We start from the raw sequence: 12,280 nt of genomic DNA, 5'->3' as shown, positions 1-12,280 counted from the left end.
TTAGCATTTAATGTGTGTGTGTGTGTGTTTTTTGTTTTTTTTAAGCTCATGCTTTTCATTCTTTGGTGTGCAGGTAGTCCTTGACTTATGAAAGTAATTGAGACTGAAATTACAGTCATAAGGCGTGCTAGTTGTTAAGCAGGTACCATGAGACCGCACCGGATATTACAACCCTTTTTACACCAGTCAAAATTTATACTAAGCACAAAAATGTTATAATACTAAAAGACTATTTACATCTGAACTTGCTTAGCTGTACATTGGTAGATTAGCTTACACTTATTTTCTGCAGCTTGTCTATATTTATTTACAAAAGATAGATAGAAGTTTTTATTGGTCAAGTGTGATTGGACACACAAGGAATTTGTCTTGGTGCATATGCTCTCAATGTACATAAAAGAAAAGATAAATTCATCAAGAATCATAAGGTACAACACTTAATAATAGTCATTAGGTACAAATAAGCAATCAGAAAGCAATCAATATCAGTATAAATTGTAAGGATACAAGCAACAAAGTTACAGTCATAAGTGGAAAGAGATGGGTGATGGGAACGATGAGAAGATTAACGGTAGTGCAGATTTAGTAAATAGTTTGACAGTGTTGAGGGAATTATTTGTTTAGCAGAGTGATGGCATTCGGGAAGAAACTGTTCTTGTGTCTAGTTGTTCTGGTGTGCAGTGCTCTGTAGAATTGTTTTGAGGGTAGGAGTTGAAACAGTTTATGTCAGGATGTGAGGGATCTGTAAATATTTTTACGGCCCTCTTTTTGACTCGTGCAGCATACAGGTCCTCAGTGGAAGGCAGGTTGGTAGCCATTATTTTTTCTGCAGTTCTAATGATCCTCTGAAGTCTGTGTTTTTCTTGTTGGGTTGCAGAACCGAACCAGACAGTTATAGAGGGGCAGATGACAGATTCAATAATTCCTCTGTAGAACTAAATTTACAATACATATATAATAATGTGTGTATAATTCTAAAATGAATGCATTAGTAAATTTTCTTCTTTTTCTTCATCTATAATTGTTTCATCTTGTAATCTTCAGAGCATTTTAGAACATTTCCCGTGCAATAAAACTGGGAAAATATTTGTTAGCTAGATGGATTATGCGTTTAACATCAACTGACTTCTCAGGGTTCCAACTCTGAAGCTGACCTAACTGAAGCCATTTTGACTCTGACATTATTTTAGAAAATAATCTTTGCAGGAGTGTTCAAAATTGCCTTCTTCAAAGCAATAACTTGTATTTTAGGAACTGAGGAAGATTTTGGAGGTCTGGTTTCTGCAAATCTTATTCTTCTGAGAAACAGATTGCTGGATATCCTGCTGAAGCTTATGTACACATCTAAAGAAAAAACAAGCGTCAATTTACAGTGAGTACACATAATCTAGATTTATTTATTTTTTTATAGACGTAACTGTAACAAAATCCAGGACGATTCTACTTTTGTATCAGCGGACAGCAACAAATCCATGTGAGCAACATCATATGGCATAACAGTGCAAATAAAATGCTGGGGAGCAAAACACTAAATCTTGTTAACCCTTTTTTCCCCCTGAAATATTGCCAGTTGTGGGGTCCTTGCTGTTCTTCGAGCTTGGTGATTTTCTTGCAGACATTTCATTACCAAACTAGTAACGTCATCAATTTTAGGAGGGAGTGGGATTTATTTTTATTTTTATATACTAGTGGCTTGCCCTGTCAGTGTTAATGAGAATGGTCTTGGGCAGGGGTGTCAAACTCAGCGAAAACAGAGCTTAGGAGGGCTGCACGCGGGGGCCTTTTGGCTGGCAGAGTGCTAGCAAAACAAACTACTAGCAAAAGTGGATCCTCCAGCCCTGCCCAGGCCACCACAGGTGCCCCCAACATGAGTGACGTTGAGCTGGCCACGCTCACTGGGCCCCCCAAGGTCAAACACAACACTGATGCGGCCCTCAATGAAATCAAGTTTGACACCCCTGGTTTTGGGGATTCCTTGACTAGGCCATTGTTTACTGTTAGCTTGTTTGTCTGCATTGGTAACTCCTTGATTGGGGTATTGTTTAATTCTTGATTCTTGGTCTAGTGTTGGTCTAGATCAGGGGTCGGCAACCCGCGGCTCCGGAGCCACAAGCGGCTCTTTGGGCCCTCTGCTCCCTGTCCCATCACTGATTCGCCCCACCCCTCTTATTTCTCTTTTGGACTCCAGCCCGAAGCGGCAGGAAGCGAAGGCTGCCTTACGTGTAAATGTGGCATGAAGGCAGGTACAGGGGAGCTTCGCTCCTGCACTTTCCTCCCCCACTCCTTTCGTGACCCCCTGGCCAGCTGTGGCTGAGCTGGGAGCGTGCGCACGCATGGAGAGACCCTCCATAAGCGAGCCGCTTCCTGCCCCATGTGCGCCTTTCCTGAGTTTTGGTGCTCGCTTGATGAGGTTCTCCCCACGCGTGCACACTCTCCCGGCTCAGCTGTCCCGGGTGTCCTGAGAGGAGGAGGGGGAAAAGGGTCGCCGGAGAGTGCAGGAATGAAGCTGCCCTGTACCTGCTTTCGTGCCACATTTGCATGTAAGGCAGCCTTCACTTCCTGTCACTTCAGGCTGGAGTCTCTCTGTGCGTGCGAACACTCTCAGCTCAGCCACAGCTGGCCAGGGAGTTACAAGAGGAGGAGGGGAGGAGGAGGACAATCACCCGGAGGGAGGGGGGAGAGAGACACACACACATATACAGAGAGAGAGAGAGAGAGAGAGAGAGAGTCACATACAGACATAGAGAGGAGGGGAGAGGGAGAGATACAGAGGGAGAGAGACACTGGGGGGGTGTTGTGTCTTGCCCGCCCTCAGAGCAGCCGGGGCCTTCTTACCTGCTCCCCAACACTGAGGAATGTATGCCTCCCGGCCCAAGTCCTGGCTCCATGCCCACACAAACTGCAGAAGAAGGAGCATCTCCCTGCCCCAGCCCTGACTCCATGCCCAGGCAAACGGAGCAGCTAGACCCCTCCCCCTCCTCCACAGCAGGTGAGCCTGAGGAGGGTTTACTCCCAAGAACAGCTGATTGGAGTGACCCTCGCATCAGAAGATTGGAGAGGCGGAGGCAACAGAGGGAAGGGAGGGGCAGGCCTTAATGAGTGCTGAGTCATGGAGCCACACCCCATGGCCTATATAAAGGAGCTACTTTCTGGCAGTCTCTGAGTCAGGCAAAAGTCAAACTTATCTTGCTGAAGTCACTTACTGGTCTCCTGCCTGCTCTGAGGACTTTGCTAGGACTTTGGGCAGAGCTGCAGAGGCAAGCCTGATTCGGATTTCCCGGACCCAGCCGTCAGCGGAGGAGTGGGACACGACAGGGGGAGACAGGGAGCGAGACATAGAGAATAGTTTTGTGGCTGGGTAGGTGTGGCTAGGTGGTCATGTGATTGGGTGGGAGTGAGTGACATCAAGTTGGCCACGCCCACCCAGGTTTTGTGGCTCCCAGTGTGTTTTTTTTTTCCCTCTCGGAAACAGGTCCAAGTGGCTCTTTTGAGTGTTTAAGGTTGCCGACCCCTGGTCTAGATTGCTAATTCTGTGGATTCCCCTTAGGGCTTGCGAAGAGCTGGTCCGGACCCTGGGCTTTGATTGGATTGTGCTGTTTATGGAAGATCATCTGCATCCAGCTACAGTGACTGCCGCCATGAGGATTCTGGTAGTTTTGCTGAGCAACCCAACTATCCTCATCAAATTCAAAGAAGGCCTGAGTGGTGGAGGCTGGCTGGAACAGACCGATTCTGTATTGACTAATAAGATTGGAACCGTGCTTGGTATGAGTCCTCACAAGTTGCCTTGTTATCCAAATACAGGACAGGTAGTCCTCAATTTACAACAGTTCACTTAGTGACCATTTAAAGTTACAGCGGCACTGGAAAAAAAGTGACGTGTGACCATTGCAGCATCTCCATGGTCACCTGATCAAAATTTGGACGCTTGGAAACTGGCATGTATTTATGACTGTTGCAGTGTCCCAGGGTCAAGTGACCACCTTTGGCAACTTTCTGACCATCAAGAGTCAATGGGGGGGAGCCAGATTCACTTAACAACCGTGTTCCTAACTTAATAACTGTAGTGACTCACTTAACAGCTGTGGCAACAAAAGTTGTAAAATGAGGTGAAACTCACTTAGCAACTGTATTGCTTAGTAGTGGAAATTTTGGGCTTAATTGTGGTTGTAAGTCAAGGACTACCTGTGTAAAAGAACTTGGACTAATCCATGAGGCTGAATGGTAAAAAAAAAAAATACTTTTTGATATAGGAAATTGCCATTTTAACTATGTACTACTAACAAAAGATTGTATCAGGATTTGTGTTCTGACCTAGGCTTTTTTAGAAATTAAACAGCGCAAACTTAGTCCTGGCAAACCTCTTTAATTCATACGGCTGTAAATTACTTTACAGGCTTGATAAACAGTCTTGCACAGGAAGGTTATCAACACCTACCTATCTCACGTGGAACGCTGCCAAAGAGCTAATTTCCAGGTGCAGGGCAAGGCCAAACTTGGCATAGAGTCACAAACAGAATTTTCAAATCTTGAATCGGCCAGATGAACTAATTGCTTCCTGCAAACGCTTACGTCCTGTTCGCTTCTCTTTTATGTCTTATGGGAGGGGCCAATCATCTCCAAGCCTTACTCCCCAGTTGTCCCTCTTTCCTTAATTGTTCCTGTCTCCTGGCAGCTCTCTGCATGCGCACACGCTGCATGCGCACACGCTGTTTTTCTGCCTCGCTGATGTCAGACTCCAGAGATTTTGGAGGCAGCAAAGAACTACCAGATGGCCTTGGCCCTCTCTCTGCCTCCGACTCAGAGCCATCGTACAAGCCTTCCCCAAACTCCAGAACTGGCCCATGTTCCTCCCCAACCTCCTCACTGTCCAAATCTGCTGCCAGCTCTGCTGGCCGCTAAAGAGTCACAACAATTTGTAGAGTTGGGGTCATTTTTTTCCCAGGCTGAATATTGTGGCCATTATACAGTTGATCTGTTATTGGGAGAGTCATTTCTGACATCTGGCATATTCCCAAATTGGAGTTGGCTCCTGAACCAGTTAACTGAAAGAGAGAACACAGAAAACTTTATGGCTAGATGAGCCAGCCTAGGAGATACCTTATGCTTAGTTTCCATTTCTTTAGAAAAGACCTGTGGACAATTTCATATATGCACAATTATTGATCAGTGTGTCTTAGAAAAAGCTTGCCTAAGCCACAGCATCTTTAACTGGCCTGTTTATATTCTATAAAAAATGGTTTTCATCTAAAAAACGTGAAACACAACTTTGTTCAGAGACTAGTTTATAACAGTGTCAAATGCAGAGTATGCTGTTACAGTCTCCCTTGCCACTTTAATGGTAGAATGCCATAGGGAAAAACAACTGAGCCAGAATGCTAATCCATTATGTTGACATATTTGAGTAGGAGGTGACATATGTTCATTTGTATGCAAGGGTTCTCCTTAAAGGCCCTCCCAAATGATCTAATTAAGCTGATGTTATTGAGCATCTGCTTGGGAGCAAAGGCCACAGCTGCTCTTGTGGTGTAAGAATTGGACCAAAAATGGACTATATGGAAAATCCTAAAATGACAAAATCTTCAAAGTTAGCATTGCTTCCTTGTTCATTGTTCTAATAATGTGGGTGTGCCTGATGAGCAAAGCTGTAAATATCAGCTGTTAAGAGCATGTTCTGTAGAATGTTGAAGGTATACAGAGTTTTTAGAATAAAGTAAATATTTTTAATCAGAAACAAAAAAAAATGTTAAAGAGAATTCTGTGGGAAACGGATCCAAATGGCTCTATGAGTGTTTAAGGTTGCAGACCCCTGCTTTAGGCAGCGGTTTCCAAACTTGACAACTTTAAGACTGATGGACTTCAACTCCCAGAATTCCTCAGCCAGTTTGGAGACCCCTATTTATTTTGAGTAGTTCTCTTATATGGCCTAGCACTAATCTCAAACATCCACTTGAATAAAAATGGCATTGAGAAAAATTGTTCTATAAGCAAGCATTTATTTACCATACTGAGCGTGGCATTCGACTTGTTTTTCCAATCAGTGTTGATATTACAGATCTAACTTTTCTTCTTCATTTTCTGTTTAGGCTTTAATGTCGGCCGGAGTGCTGGTGGCAGATCAACTGTCAGGGAAATTAATCGAGATGCCTGTCATTTCCCAGGCTTCCCAGTTCTTCAGTCATTTCTTCCGAAGCACACAAATGTGCCTGCATTGTATTTCCTTCTCATGGCGCTTTTCCTACAGCAGCCAGTCGCTGAACTGCCTGAAAATCTGCAACTCAGCACACCGGTCCTCATCAGTCGGTGCAACCAGGGTGGTCAGGTAGGAACCGTGTAGCAAAATACCTACTGGGTTCAGTGAGATGACTGGCAAAAGGGAGTGTTCTAATAAACTTTGCATTAAATTGAATTGAATTGAACTTTATTTGGGCCAAGGGTGATTTGACCCACAAGGAACTCACAAAAGCACTTGGGATACATGCAAAGCAACAGAATAGTCGTCATCATCATCATCAGAACAATAAAATGGGGGGGGGGAATAAGGAAGATAATAAGGATAAATAATAATACAACAGCAACACTACATGGGTAGATATACATAGGCATTAGACAATACAGTAAGAATTAGGTACTCAGCAGAGTGATGGCACGAAGGAAAAAACTGTCCCCGTGTCTAGTTGTTTTGACACTCAGTGCCATTCTGAGGGGAGGAGTTGAAATAGTTTATGTCCAGGATGTGAGGGTCTGCAAGTAATCCTCAACTTACGACCCCAAAATTTCTGTTGCTAAGCTAAACATTTGTTAAGTGAGTTTCGCTCCATTTTATGAGTTTTCGGTTGTTAAGTGAATCGCCGCAGGTGTTTAGTAACATGGTTGTTAAGTGAATCTGGCTTCCCCGTTGACTTTGTTTGTCAGAAGGTTGCATGACCCCGGGACACTGCAACCATCATAAATATGAATCGGTTGCCAAGCATCTAAATTTTGATCACATGATCACCTTGGGGAATGCTGCAACAGTCAGAAGTGTGAAAAACGATCATAAGTCACTTTTTCAGTGCTGTTGTAACTTCGGATGATCACTAAGTGAACTGTTGTAAGTTGAGGACCACCTGTATCTTCTCAGCCCTCCTTCTGATCTACACAATGTACAGGTCTCCTATGGAAGGCAGGTTGGTTGTAATTGTTCTTTATACAGTCTTAACTATAAGTTGGAGTCTCTACCTGTCCTGTTTGGTTGCTGTACAGTAAAGCAGTTTAGTATTGAAGGATATAATTAAAATAGAATAGAATTTTTTTTATTGGCCAAGTGTGATTGGACACACAAGGAATTTGTCTTGGTGCATATGCTCTCAGTGTACATAAAAGAAAAGATACGTTCATCAAGGTACAACATTTACAACACAATTGATGATCAATATAGCAATATAAATCATAAGGATTGCCAGCAACAAGTTATAGTCATACAGTCATAAGTGGAAAGAGATTGGTGATGGGAACTATGAAACGATTAATAGTAGTGCAGATTCAGTAAATAGTCTGACAGTGTTGAGGGAATTATTTGTTTAGCAGAGTGATGGCCTTCGGGAAAAAACTGTTCTTGTGTCTAGTTGTTCTGGTGTGATCTTCATATGGGATCCAGCAGTAGCTGCCCTATCTTATACCTATAGACTTTTCAAAATATGCATCATATAACCAAAATTAAAGACACTAGTCTGTATTCACACACAACATGTCAGATTTACTTGAGCCTTTCCAGTGAACCCAATAGAAATATTAATGATAAACACATACAATTTCAGTACAGGGATTCTTCATTTAATTACGGTAATCAAGACCAGAATTTCTCTCTCTTAGTGATGTGGACATGAAGCACAATGTCAGGTGATCACATCACTTGGCAACTGAAATCCGGGCAATCTCAGTTGGTTGAGTGAGGACTACAGGTCATTAAGTGAAGACCTCACAGTTTCCTGCTGGCTTCCAATGAGCAAAGTCAATGGGGAAGCCAGCAGGAAGTTGCAAGTCCCAGACAACTTGGAAGCAGGTTGGTGGGCAGGCAGCTTATTGCTGCCATGTGAAGGAGGATACATAGGATGAGAGCGATTTTGGGCTTGGAGGTGGATGCTGCTGGGTTGTGGAGGGGGGGGGGTGCAAATGGCCAGTGAGATGCAAGCATGGCGGGACCAGAGGTGGCTACTGCCACGTGGGGACACTTGCCACTGTCCCTATCAGCTTCCAAGTTGACTTTGACTTTGCTTGTGGGAAGCCAGCAGGGAAAGTCACAAATGGCAAACATATGACCGCAGGGCGCCACAACCATTGTAAGTGCAGTTGGTTGTCGAACAGCCAGATTGCAATCATGTGACCATGTGTGATGGCCAGTGCTTCAAAAACCAGTCGTAAGTACCACTTGTTCCTCACCATCTCCATTTCAAGTGGTCGCTGAACAAGAGGTCCCTAGGCAAGGATTACCTGTATATAATATAGTTTATTAATCTATATATTAAAAGCATTAAAATTTTGATTCCAGCCTTCAAAGTTCATGTAATTGTTTATGTAAATCTGCTACGAGAAACATAAAAACATCTCTGTCACACGCAAGAATTTAGAGGGAAAAATTGTATCACTTCTTTAAAATGGAAGCATTGCTGAAGGAAGTGTCAGGTTAATGGGGAGTCTGAATATCAACTGGTGTTTGTTTGCTTTTTGAATTGAGGAGTAATTGTAGCATGCACCTCTTTTTTGAAAATTGCTTATTCTTTGCAGAAACCTATTCAACCTAAATCTTCCACAATCTTTTAGACAGATGCAATATGTGTGCTTCCTTGACCATCTGCTTTTTTGGAATTGGAAGTATCTGTTTTTAAACATTGTTGAATAAATAAAGCTATGATGAAGTGCTTAATAGAAATTGGTACCGGTTCTGGTAGATTAAGTGAGCGTCTCTCATTGGTTGATTTATACAAATAGCTCTCAACTACCAAGCGCTTGAACGGCAAGTTTGGCATTGCAATAATTTACAGATTGCCTATAAATGAACACAGAATGATGTAATTTGTATTTTTTTTCCTCTCCTTCTCTGCTGAAGTTTGACTTAGATTCAATTTGGACATTCATATTTGGTGTTCCTGCGTCAAGTGGCACCGTGGTTGCTTCAATTCACAGTGTTTGCACAGAAGCTGCATTTTTACTGCTGGGAATGCTTAGGAGCATGCTAAATTCAGTAAGTACGGCATCTCTCTGAAGTTCTCCCATGAGAAGTTGAGATATTTCACCTGTTCATTTTATCCATTTGTTTGTAAAATGTTTAAGAAAAGATTACTTGAAATTCTAAGGTAGAATCCTTTACAAACGAATGTTGAAAACTCATTTTAAACTCCAACAAAATTCTATCCTACTCCTTGGCAGTAGTTGCTTTCGTGATGCCATTAATGGATGCAATATTTTAGGCCATGGGATTGGGTGTCCAACCTTGGCAATTTTAAGACTTCTGGACTTCAGCCATCATTCTGGAATTGCAGTTCACAGAACTTAAAGTTGCCAAGGTTGGACACCTCTGTTTTGGCAATAAGTAAAAACAAGAGAGTTTAATATGTTAAAAGTATTGGTCTAGGATAGAGGAGAATAAGGTTCAGTCTAGCTTCAGCCATTCATCGATATTATTTCTCCCAACCTGACTCACAAGGAACAGTTTTTTTGTTTTTTGTTTTGTTTTTTGCTCATGGATGGATGGGCAGAGAGATGTAAATACAAGTGACTTCCCTTTCTTTCAGAAAAATTACCCTGTTTCCCCCAAAATAAGTCATCCCCTGATAATAAGCCCAATTATGTATTCAAGTCTTCCCGGATATATCAAGAGAAGAAAGGGCATGGAGATTTTTTTTAAAACCAATCACAAAAGTTTTGAGAGATAATGGAATTAAATACAATTGGAGGCCACCACAACAATTGAAAATTTTTTATAAAGGAAGGATGCGTACAATCACCCCAGATATAGATGCATTATTATATTTACGGGAGCTTGGACTGATTGAGATGGAGGATTTAATGGAGATAAAAGATCAAATGCTTAAGATGGGTGGAACATACGGAAACATCAATCTCAGAAGAAGAAAAAGGGCTATTGGAGGGCAAGACTCTAAAGGGTTAAAGAGGAAAGAAATATCACCTGTGTTGGTTGAACAGAAGAAGAGTCGTGAGGATACAGTAGGAGAAGAAGCAGATAAGAGTCTTGGAAAATACGGTTGAATGCGGAGAGAATCATCGCTATCTTTTTTTTTGAGTGATGAATTTAAATAGACAGCCCGAAAGAAGTGGCCCGGGCATTGGCACGTCCCCTCTCCCCCATTCTCTTTATAGAGGCGAAACCGATGAGGATGTGGGGGAAGAAGATTGTTTGTACTTTATTGTTTGTCTTGTTTTTTGTTTTTTTTTCTGTTCTCTTATTGTTGTTTATATGTTAAATATAGGTTATATGGTAGTTTAATGTCGGGTGGTGGGCACAGAAAGGAAGATGCGGGGATAGGATTAAAAAATTTATATTTTAAATGGGAGTTATAAAAATAATGTCATGGAATGTGAAGGGTACAGGGAATCAGATTAAAAGAAGAAGATTGGAACTTAAGATTAAAAGGGATTTACCAGACATTTTATTTTTACGATTGTCATATCTTTCTACCTATTCGCCACCCCAAGTTTTTCCATGACTTCATCTGTGTTTAACAGTAATAATTAAATACGTTGATACGATAAATTAATAAAGTGTTATTGCACTGTATTGTATTATTAATAATTAACTTTTATGAGATAGTTTTCTTTAAACAATAAATTAATGACATCACAGTCTATCAAATTAAATATCCACAGTCTAGCAAACTCTAAAGCACTGCTCGATAAAGCCAACATTAATAAGTGTTTTGCTGAGGTCTTGTTGCAAAGTAGAAGCAGATTTGTGCTTAGCAAAGTGGCATTCATTAAGAAAAAGATACTCCTTATGAAATCAATAATGCTAAAAAGAAACCAGTTACACTAGTTTGGTGTAGTGGTTAAGGTGCTGGGCTAGAAACCGGGAGACGGACAAACAGACAGACAGACAGACACACACACATTCTCTCTCTCTCTTCCCTTTTAAAAAAACCCCTCAATTTTCAGGGTTGTTGCTGTGGGAAAAATAGGAGGAGGAGGAAGAAGGAATATTATGTATGTTCTCTACCTTGATTTTTTTTTTAAGTAATAAAGACAGGATAAAAATCTAAAATAAAAAAAAGTTATCCATCCATGCATACTTAGTGGAAACTGGTGGATGGTCTTGGTCCAAGCTAATTTTCTTTATATTGTACACCATAGTTAGTAAAACGTCACATATTAACATCTCTCTCTTCTCTCTCCTTCCCCCTCCCTCCCCCTCCCTCCCTCTCTCTCTCCCTCCCTCGATGCTCCAGTGAATAATACATAGGGTTAATTACTCAATAAATTTTACTGTTAGAGATGCAACTCTAGTCAATACATTGTGTCTTGGCTAATGCAGTTCTGCTTTAGATAATGCACCACGTTGTTATTTCACATTATTTTATCTTTGAAATGACTAAAGTTTCTAATGTTTCCTTGCTCTGCAGCCTTGGCAGTCAGAGGAAGAAGGTTCTTGGCTTCGCGAATATCCAGTTACCTTGATGCAGTTTTTTCGATACCTGTATCATAATGTTCCAGATTTAGCTTCAATGTGGATGAGCCCAGATTTTCTTTGTGCGCTGGCAGCTACCGTGTTCCCTTTCAACATTCGGCCATATTCAGAAATGGTAGGAAACAAAATAATCCCTTCTCTTTAAAACAACAACAACCCAAAACCTCTAATTATTTGGTATCTATGGTATGGAAACTGGGACGCGGTAGCTAAGACGCTTGTTGATCGAAAGGTCGGCAGTTCAGCGGTTCGATTCCTTAGTGCTGCGTAACGGGGTGAGCTCCTGTTATTTGTCCCAGCTTTTGCCAACCTAACAGTTCGAAAGCATGTAAAAAATGCAAGTAGAAAAATAGGGACCACCTTTGGTGGGAAGGTAACTAGTGTTCCATGCACCTTTGGCGTTTAGTCATGCCGGCCACATGACCACAGAGACGTCTTCAACAGTGCTAGCTCTTCGGTTTTGAAACAGAGATGAGCACCGCCCCCTAGAGTTGGGAACGGCTAGCACATTTGTGCGAGGGGAACCTTTACCTTACCTTTTATGGTATGGAAATTAGGCACCCATAACATTAAGCAAGTTTCAAGTTTGAGTATTTAATT

The 12,280-nt window shown here is 41.8% G+C and overlaps 1 protein-coding gene across 6 annotated transcripts in view; it reads left to right on the top strand.

Moving 5' to 3' along the window:
* The window catches only part of WDFY3 (WD repeat and FYVE domain containing 3), a 204,679-nt gene that overhangs the window by 135,097 nt on the left and 57,302 nt on the right, over positions 1-12,280 (top strand). For all 6 annotated transcript variants that reach the window (XM_058192067.1, XM_058192065.1, XM_058192066.1 and 3 more), the window contains 5 exons: positions 1,252-1,372; positions 3,548-3,765; positions 6,087-6,322; positions 9,089-9,223; positions 11,616-11,795. In XM_058192067.1, the coding sequence (XP_058048050.1) occupies positions 1,252-1,372; positions 3,548-3,765; positions 6,087-6,322; positions 9,089-9,223; positions 11,616-11,795 (890 nt within the window). The remainder of the gene's footprint in view (positions 1-1,251; positions 1,373-3,547; positions 3,766-6,086; positions 6,323-9,088; positions 9,224-11,615; positions 11,796-12,280) is intronic.

Source organism: Ahaetulla prasina, chromosome 8, assembly GCF_028640845.1.
Source record: "Ahaetulla prasina isolate Xishuangbanna chromosome 8, ASM2864084v1, whole genome shotgun sequence".
In the NCBI taxonomy this organism is placed as follows: domain Eukaryota; kingdom Metazoa; phylum Chordata; class Lepidosauria; order Squamata; family Colubridae; genus Ahaetulla; species Ahaetulla prasina.
Note: the sequence above shows the minus strand (reverse complement) of the source record. Positions and strands in the feature narration are given on the sequence as shown.